General features: G+C 42.7%; 1 protein-coding gene across 2 annotated transcripts in view; it reads left to right on the plus strand.

Moving 5' to 3' along the window:
* The first annotated feature begins 1,946 nt into the window (after positions 1 to 1,946).
* Positions 1,947 to 24,713, plus strand: part of LNX1 (ligand of numb-protein X 1) — a 125,235-nt gene continuing 102,468 nt past the window's right edge. The window contains exons 1-3 of one of the 2 annotated variants that reach the window (XM_037742602.1): positions 1,947 to 2,058; positions 2,188 to 2,315; positions 17,980 to 18,445. In XM_037742602.1, coding sequence (XP_037598530.1) covers positions 18,066 to 18,445 — 380 coding nt within the window. In that variant the 5' untranslated portion in view covers positions 1,947 to 2,058; positions 2,188 to 2,315; positions 17,980 to 18,065. Of the gene's footprint in view, positions 2,059 to 2,183; positions 2,316 to 17,979; positions 18,446 to 24,713 lie in introns of those variants that run through there. The other variant, XM_017540349.2, reaches the window with a different exon arrangement.

Genomic DNA, 24,713 nt, shown 5'->3' on the forward strand with positions numbered 1-24,713 from the left:
ATTTTCACTTTCTAGTAGTTTAGAAATACCATTTCCATGATAATGTAACAGCCCTAATGGCCAAAAAAAGCCCATATTAATTTTTTAAAAACCCATGACTATTATTCAGAATCCAGGAGTACCAAGAAACACCTCACCTGAGATCTTCTTGGTACAAGCCTTCTCACCTGAGAAGGCTAACTGTGTAAAGGACTTTTTTTCTCTCTTTTTATACACTATACCTGGGAGTTAGCTTCACTCCTGGATTAACCCTTATTCTCTATTTTCTTTCTTATAACACTTCATCAGATCATATATGCAGATGACTGTGTGTATGTGAATATGGCAAGTGAAAGCTCAGAGTCTCCAGGCTGTTCAGGGAAGCTTTCTGCGAATTCACTTCCCCTGCACCCCTTCCCCTGCCCGCCCAAGGACTAGAACCGAAGTCTGTGAATGCCTCGCCAGAGGGATCCTGCCCTTGGCCAAATGCGAGACTGCTGGAGGCGTGGCCTTCTAGACGATTCGTCAGGTCGCCGGGCTCGCCCTCCCCTCCCCCTTGCCCTGGGGACACCCTGTCCGAGTAAAGGGGAGGCCTTCGTGTGAGTGATGTTTCTCAATTATCAAACTAGTGGCGTGAAACATTTTCCTGAAACACCTGGGTGTAAAAGGTTTTGTTACCTCTTATTTTTCTTTTAAATAACAAAGGAGTAGCCACACCTACCTTAGTTTCTACTGAATAAAAACGTGAATAGTTTGTTTTTGTTTTTGTTTACCTTCAACTCTCAAAAAGCACAAAGTTCCCAGGTGGGAAGAGGTAGCTTAGAGCTGTCCGGGGCCGCTCGGGGACGGGAGCCGGCTCCCCTGCTATCAGGCGCGAGAGCCTGCCCCGACCCCGCACGCTCGACTGCGGTTTCCCCTCCTTCCCCTCCCCCTAGCTTTATGGCCCGGGCCGAAGCAATCCGGACTTTTCTTCCCTCTCCCACGTTTCTTTCTTTCTCCACCCTCCCCCCCAACCAAACCCCCAAACCTCTACGTGGTCCAATATTAAAACTGGTGGAACCAAGGCATTCCCAAAATCAGGAGGAGGGAAAGAGGAAGACAGGAATGTCAACATTTATTTTCCTGAAGCAGGGAAAAGGTTCTCTCTGGGCAGGCAGGCCATCCTCTGGGAGGAGGAATCCACCGTTTCCTCAGGTAGTACGTTCCAGGGATGATGGATGCAGGTGGTAAAAACACGCAGCGTTTCAGTGGGATGATGGGAGATGTTTACAGCCCTCCTGGGAAGATGCCAAAGAGTTTAACAGTCCTGGGATACCTCCCAGCTGCCTGCTCTGGTGCTGGATGAGTTTACGCTTCCTTTCCTAATGGAAAAGGTGAAGCAACCAGTGACTTGTCCAGGGTCACACACCACGCTTGGGACAGAAATAACTCTGACGCTTCTTTCCTGGCTCTAACAGCAGACAGCATTGTCCAATGACTGTACTACCATTGCGATCTGAATCATTTAAATTGCTCCTAATTGCAGGCCTGGAGTGCACTGTAACAGCCGTATGACTCTAACTGCCAAGCCGGCCGGCCGAGGTAAGAATGACTGAAGTTTTGCAAATTTCTGAATATGGAATTAAAATGCTGAGCGGTGGAGGGAGTAGGGCAAACGTGTATGAAAACCACTTTGAAATTGCTGACAAGTATCCTATTTAAAATTTGTTTAAAAGATGAATTGGACATGTCACCTTTAATTTGTCACACTGGAATTAGAGGAACACTTGATGTTCAAATTGATGCCGTTCAAAAAGGCATCTCCGATATTTCTAAGCAATCGATGTTTACACTCTTCCTTCCTGTGCCTACTAAATTACTGTCTGGTTTTGGTGTTTAAACTTCCCTTTGAACACCTTTGTGAGTAGATATGGGGAAAGGGGAGGGCCTGGGAAACAACCAGGCATTTGACTTCAGATCTGAACACGGGGCTGGACACGTGCTGTGCTCAGGAAAGAAAGTAAATTCCACCTGGCAAATTGCTCTAACTGATTCATTTGTCCACAAAGAGACGCCACCTACCTGCATGCAGGTATTCAGGTAAATGACAGGTGGGCGGGACCTCCTGTTTCAATCCCTAACATCTCAGCCATGCTTTATCTGTCGGGGCTTCCGTGATGTCACCCATTTCCTGCTCTGAACTGACCAATGCCGTCCTCCTTCCTCCAGGCACCTGTTCACCGAAGTTGAAGCTGGTCACAGCTTGGGCAGCCCAAGGAGCTGCTCGGTTCACCCATAAGGGATGAGAGCTCCCTGCCCGCTGCTGCTAGGAGAGCCTCAGACAGACGCTTGAAGAGGTGAGTTGAAACCCTCCATTTTTCTCTCTTGGCATTTAGACCACTGGCCCCTGAGGGCTCTGAACAAGGAATTTGAATGAAAAAATACAAGCTGAATGGCTTGTCTCTGGTGTTTGTGGTGTTTGCCCTAGAGGGAGAAGCTTTTTCGAGAGGGAATAGTAGAGAGATGCTTTTGACATTCTAGTTACACGGGAAAGTTCTCCCAGGCCAGATATTTAATTCTTTTTGTTTCTCTGATCGTTAATCCAGCCTCTGCTTGTCCTTGTACTTGATCTGATTAAAACAGCAGCGATAACAACCTAGAGAGAAGTAGAGTGAAGGCTTTTTTTGAAACTTAGCTCGAAGGCACAGCCCATTTAATGAGGGCTAGGAGGCCAGTGCAGACTGGATTCAGAGTTCTTATTTTTGCTTTTTCCCCCGCATTTTGCCTTACTTTCCGCATTCATCTCACCAGAGGCGATTTCAATCTAAACCTGTGAGGCATCCCTAGATTTTTTTTTCTTTCTCCCTGAAAACCTGTTCCTCAGGGTAAATTCTGTTCTTCCATTCAGTAGCTGTCCGTTCCAGTTTTCCTCTCTTCTCTGAAAAAGTCTACCATTTTCTTTGCCCTTTTTTGAACACCCTTTTAAATACGACTTCGCAGTCTGCACTCGAATTTGTTTACATTCAGACCTGGACTGGCTGCCTGCTGACCCTTGGTTACAGTAAGGATTAATTCCCACATTGCCACAAGAATGTGACTTCGGGTCTGATTTTTCATTTTTTGGACCTCTTTGGCTTTTTCTGTCTCTTTTTCTTTTAATAGCAAATATGCCAAAGAAGTTGTCCTGCCAGGACCTGGCTTTTAAAGTAATTTTACCTCTAGGATCCATTTTTGTTTTCTTAATTCTGATCACACAGCCTGTTCCACTTCTGTTCTTGACAGCCCACTAGTCATACTGTTTCCCCAATACTGTTGTCAGAGAACGGAAACCATTTTTAAGCCCAATTCCCTGCTGGGATGAGCTGGAAAAACTGGAAAAAGAAATAAATCTGTGAGGCACTTCATTCTAGATTTCATTATCAGCTGTTTTTTGAGATTTAAGTTAGCACATATGTTTACAAGGAAATAATCTGGAATTATGCTCCTGTTCATCCACCTAGAAATACAAAGTGCATGTAAATTCTGCAAAGGTATAAACTGAGACAAGCCGAGATCATTTTTGCCTTAGACAGTTGCTTCTCGCCACTAAGAATCTGCCTACTTCTTGTTGCCAATTTCTGTCTTACTGTTTGGAGGCTCGTATTGTTCTCCTTTAACTGACCTTTGTCTGTTATTTTCCCAGAGCCTGTGAGTTTGAGGGGTGGGGGTTGGCAACCACTTGTCCCTTACTAAGGTTCTCACTTGATTCAAAGCTTGCATCTTCTGGATAAAAGTACGTCTAAACCTCTCCTCAAGATTACGTTGCCTCTGGTTTACCATGGTTAATGAGCTCTTTTCACAGTAGTTTATGATTAAATAAATCATTTCATCACTGTATGTCAGTATGTCTGAGTGTTAAAGAAAAAAAGCTGTAGACACTGTACCCCCGGGTAGAAGAAAGGAAAGAAGTGATAGAGACTGGAATTCAGAGTCAGATTGTCTAGAATGCAGTTGGTCTGCTGGGTAATTTATACACGTCCTGCCCAGAGTTCCTGTAGTAACTCCACCCATTGGTTCAAGTGGACATGGGCCTGATGGAAAAATGTACAATCTCCTTCATCTATGTCCTTGAGCAAGTTACTTATCTGACGCTCGGTTTCTTCATCAGAAAGATGGGAGATAATAATCCCCATGATCTAATGTGTTTGTGAGATGTTAATGAGGTAGCTAATGTATGTTAGCATCCAGTGGCCAATGCCTGGTGCTAACTGGTGCCAAAGTGAGGCTAGGTCCTTCTTTTGGAAGGAATTTTCCTAGGTTGCTTGGAGGAGAGAATCTGACCCTATCAAGATAAAGATCTTGTGTGGGTGCAATTGTTAGGAACCTTGATAGTTCTTGTTATTGTAATTAACCGTAGGTAATTAACTTCAATGTTAACAGTTTAGAAAAAGAAAACAGGCAGGAGAATGCCTAAACGATGTCATTAAACAAGTTGGGCAGATTTGTCTCTGCTAGCCTCCCAGGCAAAGCTTTTAGGAGTTGCTGGCTGGCTGTGATTTCTTCCTTTTTCCACCCTAAGGTTCTCACCTTGCAACAGACCCACAAAATGTGACTCTCCATGGGCCTTTTGGGGAAGTGTCCTGTTGTTGTTGCTGTCATCTGACTTGCAGGGAGTTCTTTCTGCTGTCAATCGTGCTGTCTCCAGGGCAGACCAGGTGTTTGGTCTCCTCCAGACCCACGAATAAACAACCTTCTCCCTGATCAGAGTGAGGGTTCACGCAGAGTCGCTGGCAGGAGGAAGCTCCTGGTTTGGAGCCTGCATTGTACCATGGAAGGGAGGCTTGTGACCCATTGGATGTGGTTGGTCCTGTCATGGAATACCCTGTGCCCTTGGATGACCTTGAGTCATTGCATAAGAGCACCGTGTGCCCAGGGCCCTGGTCGCTTCTCTGGGTCTCACCCTTCAGGGATAACACAAATTTTCATCATTCAAGAGTAAGGGATTAGTGGATTGAGGTCAGTGGGTTCTACTGACTAGCTTGCCTTCGGGACCCTAGGGGAGAACCTCAACTTCCCTGCCTGTCAGTTTCCTTAGCTATGTTTTTCCCCAAAGGATGCTACAATGGTGTACTTCACAGGGCCCCTCAGTCCTTGCAAGTGAAGCGAGGTGGGCTGCATGCCTAGGTGCATGGGTCAGACTGACCGGGGAGACTGGGTAGCGCCTCACTAGGAAATGTCAATCTTATTCATTCCATTCTAGGTGGGACAGTGCTATTGCTTTAGAATAGTGGTCTGGTCTCTGGCATCAGGCTACCCACCTGGGTTTTCAAAACCCAGATCTACCATGTGCTACCTGTGTGACTCGGGACAGACTCTTTAACCTGCTTTCATCAGCTGTGTAATAGGGTTATCATGAAGATGAAATGGGTTGAAACGTGTAAAGTGCTTGGAATGGTACCTGCCACAGTGTTAGCTGTTACTAGTATTTATTTTCTTGAAAGGAAGGAATAGTTGGTAGAATCAGACAGGTCTGTGTATCAGACCCAGTTCTACCACGTAATTGCTAGCCTAAATAAGTTACTTAATATTTCTTTGCTTCAGTTTCATCATCTGGGAAATGAAATGCTTATCAGACTCAGTGCTGTTGGGAGGAATAACTGAAATAATTACATGGAAAGTGCCTGGCATATTGTAAATGTTCAGTGAGTGTTAACTATTGTTATAGTATTTTAAAAAGTGTTATGTAGGTTACAGTTAGACTTCTTAGATCCTGCTACTGTCTGGATGTAATAATGATGGAAACAGGAGTAAGTTGAGGGCCAAAGACTGAGCGAAAATTATTTCCTGAGAGGCTCCCAACGGCAGAGGAGGAAAACCTGTTAACAAAGATTGCGTTGTTTCTCTTGGAGTTCCAGGGTAGGGTGGCTGCCAATGAAGATGCTTGGTCTTTCGTGAACCTGTGGGCAGTGGGCTTCTGTGATGTGAGTAAATAGTGGGTCTTCCTGGAGCAGTGATTTCCCGGCGTCACCTGTCACTGCTCCTTGTCTCCATGATCTGGGCTAGGACCTCCTTTCTGTGTTTGAATTCCTCACTTACAATGGAGAAAATAGGGTCTGGTGGGATCCTGACTACTTTTTATTCCTTTCACCCTATTGACCAGGATATAGTCTTGACTACTCAAAAGGCCATCTGTAAGATGCTGGCAAGGCGAGGACAGATAAGAGATGCTCTAAAGTGTGTCTTCCTCATTGCCTCAGTATTCATGGACTTCCCCGTAGCATATAACTATTCCTGATAGTTATGTACTGACATTACATAGACTCACTTTTATGTGGTTGGCAAATTTATTGTCCTCTGACAGTTCCTCCAAAGTATCAAAGGCTTTTCAAAACTATTTGGAAGGAAGGCTGTATCACTGTTCCTGGGTTCATAGGATTCAACCATCAACTATCCCCAAAGAGTAGGGTTGACATGAAAATGATAAAAAAAAACCATAAAATGTGAAAAATGACACTGAGCTGAAATCAGGAAGGAAAATGTCAGCTGTCTGCCATAAACTTTTTATGTTTACCATTTCTCCATTTTCTTTTGTGTGACATGAGGAAACCACAATGACCCGCTTGGTTGGTTACACAGAGCCACACTTCAGATCGGTAACAGGAAGAAGTTCCTATGAATTAGAATTGTCCGAAAATGTAGTAGGCTGCCTTTTGAGATACTGAGTTTCTTGTCACTAAAGATGATCATTTTGGGGGCATATTTAGTGCATGATGTATATTTGCTGGATGAGTGGATGAGTTCATAAATGAATGACAAAGAGGATTTGTGTTTTTCGGCTGCACGTACACTCATCTGTAAAGTGTACACTCGTCTTAATGATCTCATAGGATTATTTTAGATTAAATGAAAAAACACGTTGATTACCCAACACAGTATCTTGCATATCACAAACTGCTCCTTAAATACTAACAATCATTCTTTATTTTATATTCTAAAAAGAATTTCTGCCTCAGGTAGAAGGTAGACAAGATGATCCTGCAATCTGAGATTTGCAGTTTTTATAATCATCTGTTTATTCTTCTTCTCTTTGCCTCTGCCCTTCTTCCTCTACCCATCTGAAAGAACTTCTCTTTGCTCTAGAAAGCCAAGTTCCTTGACATGGTAAGTCCACTAGTACACTTCTAACAGTGGGAGCACATTCTGTCTCAATTAACCAGGGACATTTTTGGTAACGTCACTAATTCGTGACTTGGAATGTGTGGACTTAGACTCCACCATGTTTTTCAAGTGACTTATTTGCTGCTTGTGTTTGATGCATTTGTCACAGATACACAAAAGACTTCAACAGCAGCAGTCAAAACTCTCCAAGAATTTTCTTTAATAGCTTCTTGGCACAATAGCACATGCATGATGGGGAGGTCTAAATATGCCATTGCTATCTGCTGAGATGATTTGCATAACTTCCTGATGATTGCGTTTGACAGTCACGTGGCCTTTTCTGAATAGAGCGCAGCATGTTTAGGCTCCTGCATACTCGCATTAATACATGAGTCATCATGTGTTTTCAGACTCCTCATTAAATGTATTGTCAGACTTATATTACGCCTTCCACAACATACACACACTCAGCCATTCTATCTGCGGCCTTTTTTTTTAATCGTTTGAGACCCTTTGCACATTTAGTCTTAGCAGTCATCTCTGAAGGCATCTGTATTCTAATGTATTAATGGATTGAAGGGAAATTGATACATTTTTCTACTAGGGTAGAGTTGCTGAGTATGTAGCAATCTAAATGGCTGCAATCTCCAAACAGTTTCCCCCAAGTCTAAGCCCTGTGGAGAGGTGTTGGAATGGATTGTTGGGAGTGTTCACCCGATTCCTGCAGGAATGCCCCTAGAAATGTGTAGCCTCTGTATTTCTAGGGCTGCCATAACAAACCCCCATAAACTTCGTGGCTTAAAACAACTCACATTTATTCTCTCACAGTTCTGGAGGCTGGACATTTGAAATCAAGGTATCAGCAGTGCCACACGCCTATTTGAAAAACTGACCAGTTCTCCATCAGTGGAAGTGTTTCAAGTAGAAGCTTGTAGGTCATCCTGTAGGGATCTTGAAAAGAGGATTTTTCTACTTCGTGAAAATTTAAGTTCCTCAACCAACTCAAAATCCGATGACTACTAAATAAATCATTTTAAAACCTCACATAGAGGTCGTCGTGTGGATCACATCAAGAGATCACTACTCTTCCTTGATTGACACATCTGCTTAGGTTCTTCTCACTTGGATTATTTCCCACTTGTCCAGATCCCAGTTATCTTTCGTGATTCTTCCCTGGGACCATCTATCCCGTTAACTTTCCTTGATTGTTCTGGCCACACACGCACTCTCTCTTGTCTCTCCTCCAAAGCTTGCCCATGGCTCCTGTTTTGGGGCGCTATACACATTGCCTTTTATTGTGTATTCTCTTAGAGTGTTTTTATATTTTTGTCCTATGTATAAGCTCTATTTTCATAATTAGACTTAAATTTATTGGAGATGAAATTGAATTCCCTATAGGAACTCTCACAGAGTTTAAGACCAGTACCAGGCATGAATTAGGCAAATCCGTGACCCCTGTAGAATTGAAACACAGCAGGAAAATGTTGAGAATTCAAATATCTTTCCTTATCTTGTCCTTCCCTCCATAAAACTTGGTTATCTGTTTAAAAAAAAAAACAAAAACTACATAACCACTTTTTGAAATTGTTTTTCAGCTTTGGATGAAAGAATGACAGTTTGCTTCTTTTCTATATCCCTCTGATATCTGCTCTTCCTGGGATCCTTGGTGATTCCATACATGAACAGAGCTCTGAGTCAATGCAAAAATACTCTGCCTTCATTTTTTTGTTGTTATTTGCAGGGGTCAGTTGTATTTCATCATGTTTATGGACTAGGGAAAGAAAGGACATCTTTTCTTTTACAGAGTTTTTGCAAACAAACCCAAGTATGACATCCTACGGGAAAGGTGGTAAAAGCTCATCAAGAGAAGGAACACTCTTCTCTAACCTGCTGATGAAAGGCATTCCCTGGCTCCTAAAACTTGTCTAATTGGCTAGCCACCGGGGACTCTTTTCACTTAACCACTTCCCTTGTTTTCCCCACATTTGGAACATCTATGTCCTCCCTTATTGACTCCAGATGTATTACATGGTCTCCCTTTAGTTCAATTCTCCTGTAATTTCTTGACATGTTTCTGACCTCTTTAAAGACTATTTAAAAGGTCTTTTTTTTTTTTTTTTTTTTTTTTGTATTTTTGGGTGTTTGCAATACTGTACAGGCTAATGTCATTCACAGATTCCATTAACGAGCGGCTTAGTCCCTCTTTGAGATCATTGATTTAGAAGTTAAGCAGAAGCAGAGCTAACCACAACTTTGCAGCAGCCTGTAAGCTCCTGCCTCCCCTCTTTCCTCTGCAGTATATCTGCCCCCGCAACATGCAAACACAAAAAAATCACCCCCACTTCCAACCCAGGTTCTTAGTTTGAAGATAATTTTTATTCCATGTGCAACCATTTTTATTCAGGTCTTTAATGCTCTTAATTCTTCCCTATGACTTGAGAGTCTGTGAGCTAAGGGATAGCCCACAGATCACGTGCCCATCCCCGATGTATGTTTGTTTACAATTGGCATTTATCAAAATAATGGATGGTACATTATTGATACTGTCAAGTCTCACTAAATTTATCTAAAATTTAAAATGTAATTGTAAATTTACTTTGTTTAATAGAGAAAGATAGACTTTGCCCTAACTTAGTCAATTATTTCCCCCTACTCCCCATAACCTGATTTAGGAGTTACAGCTAAGGCCAGGGCAGTCATTAGGCAAACATGCCTGCTGGGTGAATTGTTTTAGAAAGAGAGAAGAGGCCACCCTTTGAAGACGTAACAGGCACTCGTTTGTTCTGTTTTTCTGTGGCTATATTTCTGCTCCTCGTGGTCCAGGATGGTGTTTCTGACTGTGATTGTGATCTTTGTACTGAGCTGTCACCCCAGTGACCAGTTTGAAAGTAAGCAACCATTCTGCTACATGGAGCTTCAACCAAATTTTAAAGCATCATCAACAATTAAAAAAAAAACCTTACACTCATTTTCTTGAAGCTAAAAGTTACCTCGGAAATCAGCTGATGTAGAGTTAGCCTTTGTGTGTTTGAAACATGCGATAAAACAAGAGGGTTGGCTGAAGGGAGTACAAGATTTTGAACAACTTTTAAATAAGCAAAAATTGCAAAGCAAACATGAATACAGTAGGGCAGAGCCTCACACTGTTTGTAAAATGTCACATTCCACGTAGTGTCCTTGCTGGAGGGAACTCTTTATTACTTGGCTCTCTGTACTCATGAAACAAAGCTCCTACAGGAGCCAGTCATTTTATGATCTTTTGTGAGACCTGGCTCTAGGTTACATTTTTCTCTTCAATGAAGCGAGTGGCTCCTCTGTGTCTCTGTTAAGTGTAGCAATCAGCTGAAGCAACAATCAGTTCAGACCTTGGGTAAAGTTTAGTGGCATACTTGGGAAGAGTTTGTGATTCTACTGTTTTGTCATTGCACCTGGCTGGCAACCAGGTCAGGTAAAAGGAAAATATCAAGACCCAAAAAGGTAGTTGGTAGCAGAGCTGCATCCAAACCACAGTTTTGATATTCTACTCTCCCTACTTAGGTGTCTAAAAATAACAGTGACAAGGTCATAATTAAGGTGAGGCAAGTGAGACACTCACCTTCAGGTGCAAAATTTAAGGTGCCAAAAAAATTCTGTAATCCCAATGTGCATGTAATATTTTTAAAAATACAAAATGAATGCAAAAAGTCCATGATATATAGAAGATCAGAATTTATTTGAATAAAGACAAGATCAGTAATCTAAAGTTATTTAGAAAATATTTAGGATTATTACCTAGTTAAATGATCAAAAATGGCAATTTTCTCAATCAAAAACAAGATGAGTGATATGGTTTGGCTGTGTCCCCACCCAAATCTCATCTTGAGCTGTAGCTCCTGTAATTCCCACATGTTGTGGGAGGGAACCAGTGGAAGGTAATTGAATTGTGGGGGTGACTTTTTCCCATGCTGTTCTTGTGATAGTGAATAAGTCTCACGAGATCTGACGGTTTTATAAAGGGCAGTTCCTCTGCACACACTCTCTTGCCTGCCACCATGTAAGACATGCCTTTGCTCCTCCTTCACCTTCCAACATGATTGTGAGGCCTCCCCAGCCATGTGGTACTGTGAGTCCATTAAGCCTCTTTACCTTTATAAATTACCCAGTCTCAGGTATTTTTTCATAGCAGGATGAAAATGGACCAATACACTGAGCAAAGAGGAAGGTTTTTGAAAACACTATTGGTAGTGTGTTTTCCTTTAAAGCCAGGAAAGCAAAACTATTTTTGAAATTATTTTGAGAATAAATAAAATATTTAAACTTAAATTGATGTTTTAAGTTCTGATATACTTATTCTTCATGTTTTCCACATTTTTCAACTTCCTAAATCTGAAAAATTAGCCATTAAAAAAATAAACAAAAATGTACATATCAGGACATAAATTTTTTCCTTTGGCCTCAGGCTGCAACATGGCTCAGCATAGCTCTAGATCTGTTACTTAGGAATGTTTTCAGTGGATTTCTCTGAACACGCTGTGGCAAAGTAGGAATTTTTCATGAACCAGGTTCTTCAGCAAGATACTCCTCCCCGGATAAGGGGACAACTGTCATGGTCCCGGGTGACCAGTATACCTCCTTGGATACTTTCCTTTTTCAAGTATTTGTGCATCTTTTGGGGCTGGGGTAGGGACAGGAGCACCTGGAGCTGCAGACTTCAATTCTTCCATTGCTTCTCCATCAGTTACTCATGGCCTATCACTGTTTTAACTTTTTCATTTATTGCGAATTTCAGTGGAAGTTCTTCCGTATTTGTACTCTGGGTGGGAAAAATTATCTCTGATTCATCATTTGTTTAAATGTTTCCCATTTCTCTTTCCTTGTATTATTTACTATGTCAGTACATTTTGGAATGAGATTTATCAAAGTAAAGGGATGTTTACAAACAAATAAGAGAGCCTTAAATTCCCCAGATACCAATGGTTCTAAGGATTGGATATGCGTCGTGGGTTCCAGTACTGAACTGTTTAGCCACTGAAAACTGTCTTCTGTTTATATAAATCCACCTAATGCCACTAATATTTTTGCAAGTTCTGAACTGCATTCAGAGCCGTTGCTTCTGTTTTTAAAAGCTTCTACATTTCTACCTTTTTACTTTTAAGACATGTACCTCCTCCACCACCTCCAAGAATTATTTTCTCCAGGCCTCAGGGCAGTGTGTCCTGCTGTGCCCACTCCAGTAACAGCAGTGGTGTGTGCTGTTGCTACAAGAAAGCGGATGCAGTCTCAGGCTGTCTGGCAGTCACAGCAAGGGAACAGATTCCCCCACTTCACTCTGGCCTGGAGTTTTGGAGTTCATTCTACCATACATAGTAGGAGAGACACTGATAAATGGGGAGCTTGCAGAACAGATTGGGATGCTGAATAAATGCTGACGGAACCTGAGGCTACTTGCCCTGGGGGAGAACATGGGATCTATCTTCAAATAATTAAAGAACTTAAGAAATCAGGCATATACTAAAGAGCTCCTAGGGTAACAGTGGCACTTGTGGAGAGGGCAAGTGAGGTAGAGAAAGGGAAAATTTTGCTCGTTATGGGAACTTATTCCTCTAATAATCAAAGCTATCCAAAGGCAGAATTATCTATTTTATAAAGTAATAAAGACCTTTTTCATCCATCAGGGCTTCCTTTCAACTCAGAGTCTGTGGCTACAGTGTTTCATCTTTGACAAGATTAAAGTGCCAATGCAGGACACACCTCCATTTGACTATAAAGAAGGATTCTTTCATAATATGGAATCCTCCTCCTATTACTAGGAAACTGTGACTCAGGCAACAGTTTCAGAGATGCTTTAGGGTCAAATCTTGTCCTTTCAATGGGAGGAACATGTAAAACTCTCAGTGCCGCATGCCAAACATTATATTTACCCAATTGTCTTTCTAGTGGAGTATGTGGTTTATTCTGGTAACTACATCCGATAACCATTTTCTGCAAAGTCAGGGTGCAGGAGAATTGGCAGGACAATAGCACACGAAGGATCCCATCTGATGAGTTACCTGACGCACAAATGTTTCCACTTCCAAAAGGCCGTTCTTAAATCTGTCAAGTGCAGGTGATAGTACACATACAATCTCGAATGACCCTCGTGATTGCAGGCAGTACAGACTGGCTTTTGCTCTGCTATACTGTCATTCAGGAAGTTCAGAATTTGAGAATTAGGCAGAGAAGCTTCTATACAGGTTTTATGCTAGACAATAAAATGGTAGGAAAGAAAGCAGGGATTAGGAGCAAAGAGAGACGGGGTTTTTTATTTTTCTGGGTGCTTTTCAGCACTAGATTGGTTGTTTTGGCTACATATATCTCTAAACGTCACCTCCGGCTTCTGTCCTATTTCAGATCAAAAGGGAGAAGGAAAGGGTGATTCCTGAGGCACACAGGGTTATACCAAAAAAGTGTAAGATTTCCACATACATAGGGAGGAAATCAATCCACTCTGCTCCTCCTGCTTACTCTAAGCTACCAAAGCCCTGCATCACAGCTCTGCCCACTTACTTCAGCCAGGACCAGAGGTGCTGATGACTGATATAGTCAGTAAATTTATACGGACACAAACTGACAGGCCCTCTCTGTTACTTTTGGTGGGAGAAAATAGTTTACTTTTTAAGACTTAATGATTTTTTATCATTTCTTCTCTGTTCAGCAGCAAGGCCCTGATAGGTCTGAAAACATGATACATCATACATGTTTATAAGCTATAACTGAGAGTCAGAACCACCAGGTAGATATTAATCATATTTCTTAAGTCTACCTCGTTGTTTCCCTTAGAGCCAAAGCTGCTTATTCAGTCAATTATCTCATAATCTGTTTCTATTCATGTAGGCTTTATTTAGTCTAAAGTCAAGTCAGAAAATATATACAGCAGTGTGTACATTAACATTATATGAAGAATTTGGTTTATCCACATGGGCAGATGCCAGGGAATTCAAATTGCTCTCAGAAAGGAAAAGAAAGGAAAGAAGGAAGGGAAAAGATGAAAGAATTGGAGTCAGAGTGAAACCTGCCATTTTCTCACCCCATCCCATTCATTCTGCCTCAGCACTCGGTCACATCAAGGAATCTTTTCTCCAGAGATCTTTGATGAATCGACAGTCATGGACCGCATGATCATGTTTTGGTCAATGACAGACACCACATATGACAGTGGTCCCATAAGATTAAAATACTGTTTTTATTGTACTTTTTCTATGTTTAGATATACAGATACTTACCATTGTGTTACAGTTGCTTACAGTATTCAGTACAGTTACATGCTGAACAGGCTTGCAGCCTAGGAGCCATAGACTACACACCTATGGTGCATAGTCAGCTATACCATGAAGGTTTGTGTAAGTGCACTCTGTGATGTTCGCGCAAGGACTGAATTGCCTAACAGTGCACCTCTTAGAACATATCTTCATCATGAAACGACACGTGACTCTACTTACAGTGGAGCCTGAAGAGATGTAAAGGCTCTGATTTCCTGGGTCTCCTGTATTTAATGAGTTACGTTATTGGGATTTTCTCTAGCCGTAATCAAGAAAGATGCTGGGAGAAAAAGTAGGGAAGTAGGAGCAGAAACTTGGAGTCAGACAGCCTCTGCCTGTTTTGTTTCTTTTTTTGGTATAATTGAAAAGTTACTTATACACTGCATTTCTGTTTCCTCATCTGTTAAAAAAACAAACTAACTAACCCTGGGGATTTGTGAGACTTGAATAACGTAATATACTACTAATCTAAGGCCCCTAGCACAGTGCCTGGCACATGGTAAATGTTCAAAGAGCTGTTAGATGAAAAAAGGATTTTTCCTAAACATCTAATCATCAAAATCAAGACAAAACATAAAATCCCCACTTGATTAGCACAGAATCATGAACTCTATTTCTGGAAGGGACTGCTATACACAACCTAGTCTGGCATTTCACAACTTTTTTTTAAGCTAGGATCCTTTGACAGAATATGAAGAAACAGATGTATTAAAGAAATAATGGCAGGTTGGGTATGGTGGCTCCATGTCTGTAACCCTAGAACTTTGGGAGGACGAGATGGGATGATTGATTGAGGCCAGGAGTTCAAGACCAGCCTGGTCAACAGAGTGAGACCCCATCTTTAAAAATAATAATAATAATAATAATGGCAGAGCTGGAGGAGTGGGCAAAGCTCCCCCTTGATTTCCTCCTATCTCGACTCCCTTGGAAGATCTGGCAGCATCTGATGCCTTCCACATTTTGAAAATGAAAATCTGGTCCAGTGCCACCATTTCACCAATAGGTGAATGGCCCAGAAACGTGAAGTTGTATTTTCAGTATTATGGCCACATTGCAGCCTGAATTTATCTTCACCTACAGCATCATGAGAAAGAATAACCAAGACTGTAGCATGTGGGACTACATGGCAGAACACTACAGAGAAGCTTTAAAAGACCTAGAGCTTTAGTTCATCCTGTGTGAACCTTTTTTCCCCTATAGATGGTAGATGGTAGATGATAATCTTTTGGGTGGCCCATTTCCATTTTCATGTTTATTTTTCAACTGTTTCTGGTGTCACTTAAAACATTTCCTGTGAGATTCTGGTACCTTCTAACAGCCTTGAGGACAATTAGCAGCTGCATAGATTTCCATAAAACAGCTTCACCCCCTCCTGTACCCTCTACCTTTGCCTCCTGTGGTCCTATCTGATGCTAAATAAAATGCTACAATTTCTAAATGTTTTTACATTCAGGGCATTTTCCATCAACCTCTTCACTAGAGTGTCCTCTCAGGCATGTTACTGCAGTACAGAAATGTAAACCACAAAGCTGACTCAATGAAAGCCTGAAGCCAATATATTTTCTTTTTGAGATAAGGCTGTGTTTCTACAAACAACCTCCAACTTTATTTGGAAAAGAAAGGAGATATAATACAGTTTATGACTGCTGGGCTGTTTCCAAATGTGGCTAATTTCCTGTTAGGTTATTCATGTGTCCTTATGTTCTTGTGGAAAGCATAAGGTCTTTTAATTGACTTTTGGAAAAGAGGAAAGTTGACTTGGGGCTGAGGGAAAAGGCGGGATTCATTTTTTTTTTTTTTTTTTTTTGAGACAGAGTCTCATTCTGTTGCTCAGGCTGAAGTGCAGTGGCCCGATCTCTGCTCACTGCAACCTCCGCCTCCCAGGCTCGAGTAATTCTTCTGCCTCAGCCTCCCAAGTAACTGGGACTACAGGTGCATGCTAATTTTTGTATTTTTAGTAGAGACAGGGTTTCGCCATATTGGCCAGGCTGGTCTTGAACTCTAGACCTCAGGTGACCCACCTGCCTTGGCCTCCTCAAATGCTGGGATTACAGGTGTGAGCCACCGCACCAGGCTGATGCAGGATTCTTTATCACCATGAAAGTTGCCCCAGAGCCCTAGTTTGCACTGATGATCTGGGATCCTACTTGTGTGCATGTCCATGTCCCCTCTGGACTGGGGACTCCCTGAAAGCAGAAGCGTATCCTTTACATCTCTCTCAAAGGTCTGCATATCCAACTCATGACCTAGCTCAGAGTTGATGCTCGAAAACTATTGACTGTTTACCCAAGAGACTTTCTAGATGCAAAGCAAGCATGTTGAACTCCTATCTATGTTAAAGGAAAATACATATTGTGATAGTATTCTACTGTTTAAAAGAAATATCTAGGCTGGATGTGGTGGCTCATACCTGTAATCCCAGAACTTTGGGAGACCAAGGCAGGTGGATTGCTTGAGGCCAGGAGTTCGAGACCAGCCTGGCCAACATGGTGAAACCCCGTCTCTACTAAAAATACAAAAATTAGCTGGGCATGGTGGTGCGTGCTTGTAATCCCAGCTACTCGGGTGGCTGAGGCAGGAGAATTGATTGAACCCGGGAGATGGAAGTTGCATTGAGTGGAGATTGTGCCACTGCACTCCACTTCAAACAGAAATAGAAAACAAAAGAAATATCGAATGGAATAAAAGAGTTCTATTAGAACAAAGCCAAAAGGCCCTTTATAGGAGCTCTAGTTTTCAGTTTCTTGGCCGACAGAACTAGACTAGAGACAGTGAATTCAGCAACAAATACATGTAAGAATTATTGAGCACTTAATATGTGGTAGGTGCCAATCTAAGAGCTTTATGTATCATATCTCATTTCATCCTCACAAGAGTTCTATGAAATATGCTGTGATTATTCCCATTTTACAGATGTGAAAACAGAGTCTGAAATCATTGCCCCATAGTGGTGGGATTTGAACCCAGGCAGTGTGTCCAGAGCCCACTTAGCCACTAATGACCAACTGAGTGAAATGCTTACAGGAGACAACATTTATCATAGTGAAAATACAGAAGGCTCAATGGCACTATTTCCTCTCAGACGACTTAGTTGGAAGAACTGATCTCCTGCATCTTCTGAGTTTGGGAGAAAGATGGGGAAGAAAGATAAGAGAAAGCCATCACAGCGTTAACTGTTTTTTCTTTTTCCTTGTCCTGATCTGTTGAGAATTTTGTAAATCACTGGACTATTTAATTTTCTTCACAAATTACATTTTTTAGAGCATATTACTTTTGAGTTACTTTAATCACAGTTTTACGTTTTTTAACTACAAATTACATTTTTTAGGGCATGTTGCTTTTGAGTTACTTTATTTCCCGGATATTACCCAAATGATTCTTACCACACCAGTGTGAGGATGTTAAAGGTGAACAGCATTCCCACTGGCATGCGTGGAAAAATGGAGGCACAAGGAGGCCATGGGGCATGCCCAAGGTCCTGTCAATCACTCCAGAGTAGACACTCAACCGTTGCCTTCTGAATCGTAGTTCAGTTTCCCATATCTACCATAAGCATAAACCTTTCATGTGCTGGGAAGCAAAGGTGAGCCCTCTTGTTCTCTTTCAGGTGTGTGGATGGCTCCTAGATCTTGACTTGCTCCCAAGGAAATATTGTGTGACTGAGTTTCCTGTCATACTGCTCCCCAGTTGACCATGAACCAGCCAGAGCCTGCCAGTGACCCTGAACCCCTGTGTGCAGTATGTGGCCAAGCCCACTCCCTGGAGGAAAACCACTTCTATAGCTACCCGGAGGATGTGGATGATGACCTCGTCTGCCACATCTGCCTGCAGGCTTTGCTGGACCCCTTGGACACTCCATGTGGACACACCTACTGCACCCTCTGCCTCACCAACTTCCTGGTGGAGAAGGACTTCTGCCCCATGGACCGCAAGCCTCTGGTTCTGCAGCACTGCAAGAAGTCCAGCATCCTGGTCAACAAGCTCCTCAACAAGCTGCTGGTGACCTGCCCGTTCAGGGAGCACTGCACCCAAGTGCTGCAACGCTGCGACCTTGAGCACCACTTTCAAACCAGGTAGGGCCCCCTCAGCAAGCCAGGAAGCCCTGCCCCAAGGGGACAACTGGACTCCCTGTCTCCTGAGGGCTGCGTGGCCTCCAGCGTCCTGGGGCTCCATGGAATGCTCGTTTCTCTTTTTTGTTACAACCAATGAAATGATCCATTCAAAATAAAAAAAAACAGCAAGGTATTTATAGTCATGGTTCAGTGTGAGGAAACAGCATTTGGTAGAGTTACGTTATATGTGTGTATTTATGGATTTTTAAAAATTGTAGTAAAATGTAATATGAAATTTACCATTTTTAATCACAATGAGTGTACAGTGCCATGGTAGTAAGTACTGTCCCATATTGTGCCACCATCACCACCATCCATCTCTAGAAATTTTTCATCTTCCATAATGGAAACTCCACATCCATTAAACATGAACTCCCCATTCCACCTTCCCCCAGTCCCTGGCAACCACCATTCCACTTTTTGTCTCCATGAATATGACTGCTCTAAGTGCTTCATGTAAATGACATCATATAGTATTTGTCCTTTTGTGACCGGCTCATCTCGTGTGTCTGTGTGTGTGTGTGTGTGTGTGTGTGTGTGTGTGTGTGTGTGTTGAAATGTGAAATATACCGGAGAAGGTGTATGAGCAGCTTTCTCTGAGGTTCAAGGGCCCCAAAAGGATTTCCTGATGGATTTTTTTGTTCTTAAGTGAAAAAGCACTGCTTGCTTTTTCACTTAAGAACAAGAAAAAAAAAGATGTCCCGGTTTGACCCTTGATTATTAGAATTTCCTCTGTATTGGAATTGACAAGGCACAACTGTCCTTCGAGGAGGTGTGAGGTGTTCTCAATTAAGTTTTAAAATGAGAAATTTAGGAAATTTTTGTCCTTCAAAATGTGCTGTGCTAACTTTGTGGACAAGTCACTGAGTTGCGCATGCACACACACGCCCACACACCCACACCGGTGGCAGGATTCTGGTGTGACTGCCACTGCTGGTGGCTGACATCACCTGTCCCATCTGGCTGCCTCTTATTTTGTCCACTTACATTGTCATGTTGCTGGGCATTGAGAACATTTAAGGTGCTTAATAAAGGGTGAACAGTCATGCACAATTATTTTGTAAGAGGAAATTTGGAAGCTGGTGTTTATCTTGGTTCCTGTCATGAAAAGGACAAGAAGCAAGTGGAGGTATTTTTTTTTAAAGTTCACATACCTTAGGTCATGAATCTGAGTCTTTGTCTTTTGGGACACTCATGGATTCTCTGACATGGAAGTTTGCATCAAAAGCAATGGCCTGGGTGTAATGCTTAGCACGTGTTTTCCATGCTCATTATGTCAGTGAATTCATTTTTCTCTCCAAGATGTTGAGCCAGATGCTTTCAACTCGGGTTTTGGGGTTGTAGCTGTTATTGCTAGTGTTTAAACTAGGATGCGGTCCCTCCCCCATATCCCAGAAGTAGATGTGGTTAAAGGAGGAGCGGGTAAGGGGTCTATTTGTGACCTTTGCTGCAAGTTTTGTGCAGGTGTGAGAGGCGTTGGTGGGAAAGAAGTAGGTCTGGAGTCAAAGGTGAGGTCGATGCCAACAGGGGTTGGCACGGAGCCAGGTTCAAGAGTGGGGGTCACACTAGGCAGGGGGATGAAGAGAATGAGGAGGAGAAAGAGCCCAGTAGAGCTCCCTTCATACTCACCACAGGCCTGTGTTCCTGATGTGTTGCAATTATACATTGATGCTGGGGAGCTATGTTCATTTCCTGTTGCTGCTTTAACAAATGATCACAAACTTAGTAACTTAAAACAATCCAAATTGCTGGGTGCAGTGGCTCACACCTGTAATCCCAGCACTTCGAGAGGCTGAGGCAGGAGGATCACTTGAGCCCAGAAGCTTGAGACTAGCCTGGACAACATAGCGAGACCCCATCTCTACAAAAAATTTAAAAATTAGCCAGATCTGGTGATGTTTGCCTGCTATCTTAGCTATTCAAGGGGCTAAGGTGGGAGGATTGCTTGAGCCTGGGGGTCAAGGCTGAAGTGAGCTGTGATGCACCACTCCACTTCAGCCTAAGTGACAAAGCAAGACTGTCTCAAAGAAAGAAAAAAAAAAACAAAACAAATTTGTTATCACACAGTTCAGAGGGTCAGAAGTTGAACACACCTGTCGGTGGGCTAACATCAAGGTGTCAGCAGGGCAGCATTCTTGTTGGCTCCAGGGGAGAATCCCTTTCCTTGCCTCTTCCAGCTTCTAGTGCTGCCTGCATTCCTTGGCTCATGGCCCCCTCTTGCATGTTCAGAGCCAGCCACATAGTATCTTCCAGGCTCTCTCTGGCCTCTGCTTCCATCCTCACATCTTCTGTGACTCTGACCCTCCTGCCTCCCTCCTATAAGGACTCATGTGATTACCTTGGGCCCACCTGGATAATCCAAGGTGACGCCTTCATCTCAAGATTCTTAATTTAGGTGGGGCATGGAGGCTGACACCTATAATCCCAGCACTTTGGGAGGCTGGGGCAGACAGATCACTTGAGGTCAGGAGTTTGGGATCAGTTCGGCTAATGTGTGAAACCAGTTTTTATTAAAAATGTAAAAATTAGCTGGGCGTGGTGATGCGTAATCCCAGCTACTCGAGAGGCTGAGGCATGAGAATCACTTGAACCTGGGAGGCAGAGGCTGCAGTGAGTCAAGATTGTACTACTGTACTCCAGCCTGAGCAAAAGAGCAAGACTCTATCTCAAAAAAAAAAAAAAAAAAAAAGATTCTTAATTACATCTGCAAAGTCACTTTTGTCATATCAAGTGCCATATTCAGAGGTTCTGAGGATGAGGAGCTGGACACCTTTGGGGTAATCATTCTGCTCACCCCAAGAGTCAGAGTGGGGAGACAGAAGACAGCAGTGGAAGCATTCCCTGGGGAGCAAGTGAAAACCAGCCACTCCGCCTCATCCAAGACGGCTTTGGGCCTGAGAGTGTTTCTAAAAACAGGGAGAAGATGGTGTGTGGATCTGAGGGTGAGGCCAGAAGGGAGGTGGGGAAGGGGAGGGGGAAGGGCTAGGAGGACACTGCTGGGAATCTGTGAGGTCTTCAGGAGAAACATGACACGCTGCTCCTCAGCTGCCTGAAGCAGACTGGGCATTTCATTTACCCTCAACCCCTGCAGCCTGTGTGACCCACATATACCTCAAGGAAGCCCGAGATGGGGCTTGATGAACCCTCAGCTGATGAGATGCACACTTGGAAAAAGGCAGGGAAGAGAGAACTCAAAACTAACTAAAACTGAGTCACCTTTTTAAGCTGCAGCCTCTGAGTGAGTCCTTCACATGCGCCCACAGCAGCTCTCTAGAGAGGACGCCCCCACATCATGGAGGCATGGGCCTCAACACATGCTCTCAAGCCTCCACACTTCTGCTTCCTAAGTAGGTTGAATCCAACATTTCCAAAAATACATTCTTTCTACGTATTAGTCATCATATGCCTAATATACACTCCATCGCCTCCCGCCCCCTGGACGTTTTATTGGCAAGGATTAAGAGTTTGAAACTAACCTAGAACCTGACTGTAGATCTCTCTGGGCTTTGGGCCTGTGATGGGCCAGTAGGTCCCCTCTCCCTCCTCTTAGGAGGGATATTAAGAAGAACTTAAGAAGTAGTCAATACCTCTGGAGGCCCTTGAATTTAGAAAACTAAGAGGTTGCCAGGAGGCAAGTGTTTCTTTATCTGTGAGGCCTCTGTGCTGGTGGCTGCTTGTATGGAAGTGTTGTCATAGCTTTTGTTTATAAATTTTGCATTGGTTGGGCTGGCAAGGTGGCTCACACCTGTAATCTCAGCACTTTGGGAAGCTGAGGGGCAGATCACCTGAGGTTGGGAGTTTGAGACTTGCCTGACCAACATGGAGAAACCCCCGTCTCTTCTAAAAAAGTACAAAATTAGCTGGATGTGGTGGCACATGCCTGTAACCCCAGCTACTTGGGAGGCTGAGGCAGGAGAATAGCTTGAACCGGGAGGTGGAGGTTGCAGTGAGCCAAAATCACACCATTGCACTCCAGCCTGGGCAGCAAAAGTGAAACTCCGTCTCAAAATAAATAAATAAATAAATAAAATTTTGTATTGGTTTGCTTGATCTTTCACATCACTTTATTCAATACACATGCATCTAAGTAAAATTGTTTTAAATTTTTTAATTTAATTGACATACATATTGTATACATGATGTACAACACAATGTTTTAAAATAAGTATATATTATGAAATAGCTAAAGCAAGCCAGTTGACCTGCATTACCTCATATACGTACCATTTTTTTGTGATGAAAACACTTAAAATCTATGTGTTTAGTAATTTTCAAGTATACAATACATTAACTATAATCACCTTGCACAGTAATCTCCTGAGTTTATACCTCCTGTTTAACTGAAACTTCTGCATCTGTTGCCCAACAGGAGACTGAAGTCAGGACACAGGCAGACAGCATCACATCTTTAAACAAATGCTGCCTGTTTTCTCCAGAATTCGTTTTATTTGTAAACAATATTTGTCTAACTACTAAATATAAATACTTGAGTAAAACATTCCGGACCTGCTGTGCATGCACGACTGGCTAAATCATTGATTCCTTGGACAACTGTTTCTGCTTTCAGACTAGAGGGCTCTTGGTTGGAATCTTCTGGCTAATTCTGTTGACTGCCCTCTTAAATGCTTATAGTCTCCCATCACTTGGGTCTACCGTAGAGAACTCCCAGGGGCGTGATGGACCTACTGAGTTGAATGGCAGCCTTCCTAACTGAAAGCCATGACCAGTATGTAGTGGGGCCCCTGCAGAGGACCCATCTGGTCCTCTCGACCCAGACTATCAATGAGAGTGTGTGTGGATGCCAAGGTTTTACTTCTTGATCCTGAGCGAGACTTACTTTAGGATCAAGACCACCTCTTCTTTGTGTAATCTCAGCATCTGCATACACAGCATTTAGCAAGGATTTACAATAGGTCAGGCCCTGAATGAAAGAAAAATAACTTGTGATTGCTGCCTCTAAGGAAATGACCTTTCAAAGGCAAAAGAGAGAAGTTGAAAACACACGTGAATTGTTTCATAGGACAAGTCACTTTGCTCTTGACTTCCTCTCTTATTTTCTTTTCTTTTTAAGTTCTGGGACACATGTGCAGAACATGCAGGTTTGTTATATAGGTGTATGTGTGCCACCGTGGTTTGCTGCATCTACTCTCTTATTTTCTAAAAATGGAAGATAATAAAACTGACTTTTCTCAAGTATTTACTACCATAAATAGAGAGTTTATTTTTCAATAATTTGAAAAGAGCCATGAATGAAAATGTGATATAATTGGCCCAAGACATACGTGGCTGAAGGCTGGCTGGGAATATTTTCCTGATTAACTTGACATCCAATGTCCTGGAAGCTTCTTCTCCAAAGGTCTACCGTGGAACCTCTGTTGACCTTTACTTCCGTCCAGGGTATTGTGTTTAGGACAACACAGCTGGCTGTCTACAAAGTGGGGAAGACTTTATTGCAGAAAGAAAAAATGCAGGGGACCATAACCTATAAAAGTAGGTATGGACTAGTCTTGCTGGTCATTTCAGCCAGACTAAGCATCTCATAATAATTGTGCTTTGACATACGTCTTTACTGTGACCTTCTAACTCTGACCCCAACTTTCTCCTGGCCCCTAAAGAAACCTTGTTTAGTGAAAACAAAAAACAAAAAACAAGAAAATAGGAGATGATCGGTGATATCTGAGATGACATTTAAGGATAAATAGGACAGCCAGGCAAAGAAAAGGGCAAGGATTAGGGTTAGGGCTATTTACTGGCAAGGAAGTTGTGGAGCAATCTCTGTCCATTTGAGGGTGAGATTTTAGCCCCAAGGGATTGTATTAATTAGGATTACATCAGGTGGCAGGTGATAGAAGATTATATTGGTTTAACCAGGTAGAAATGTTGTTGTTCTCGTGTAACACAAAACCTAGGGGTAGGAAGCCCAGGATTACTGTGATGAGGCCAGCAGGAACCAGCTTAGCTTTCATCCTCAAGTTTGTCACCTCACAGTCTCAAAATGGCTGCTTGCGCCAGTATCACGTACAAGTTCCAGGCAGAAAGAACTAGGCAGGCAGGGAAAAGTACAATGTACAATGTGCCAATGGAGACATCTCCCTCCCTCCCTTACTCCAGCCCTCCCTCCCTCCTTTCCTCCCTCCCTCCCTCTCTTCCTTTCTTCCTTCCTTTCTTTCATAGAGTCTTGCTCTGTTGCCAAGCTGGAGTGCAGTGGTGCCATCTTGGCTCACTGCAA

This window comes from Cebus imitator, unplaced genomic scaffold (assembly GCF_001604975.1).
Source record: "Cebus imitator isolate Cc_AM_T3 unplaced genomic scaffold, Cebus_imitator-1.0 Scaffold124, whole genome shotgun sequence".
Lineage (NCBI taxonomy): Eukaryota > Metazoa > Chordata > Mammalia > Primates > Cebidae > Cebus > Cebus imitator.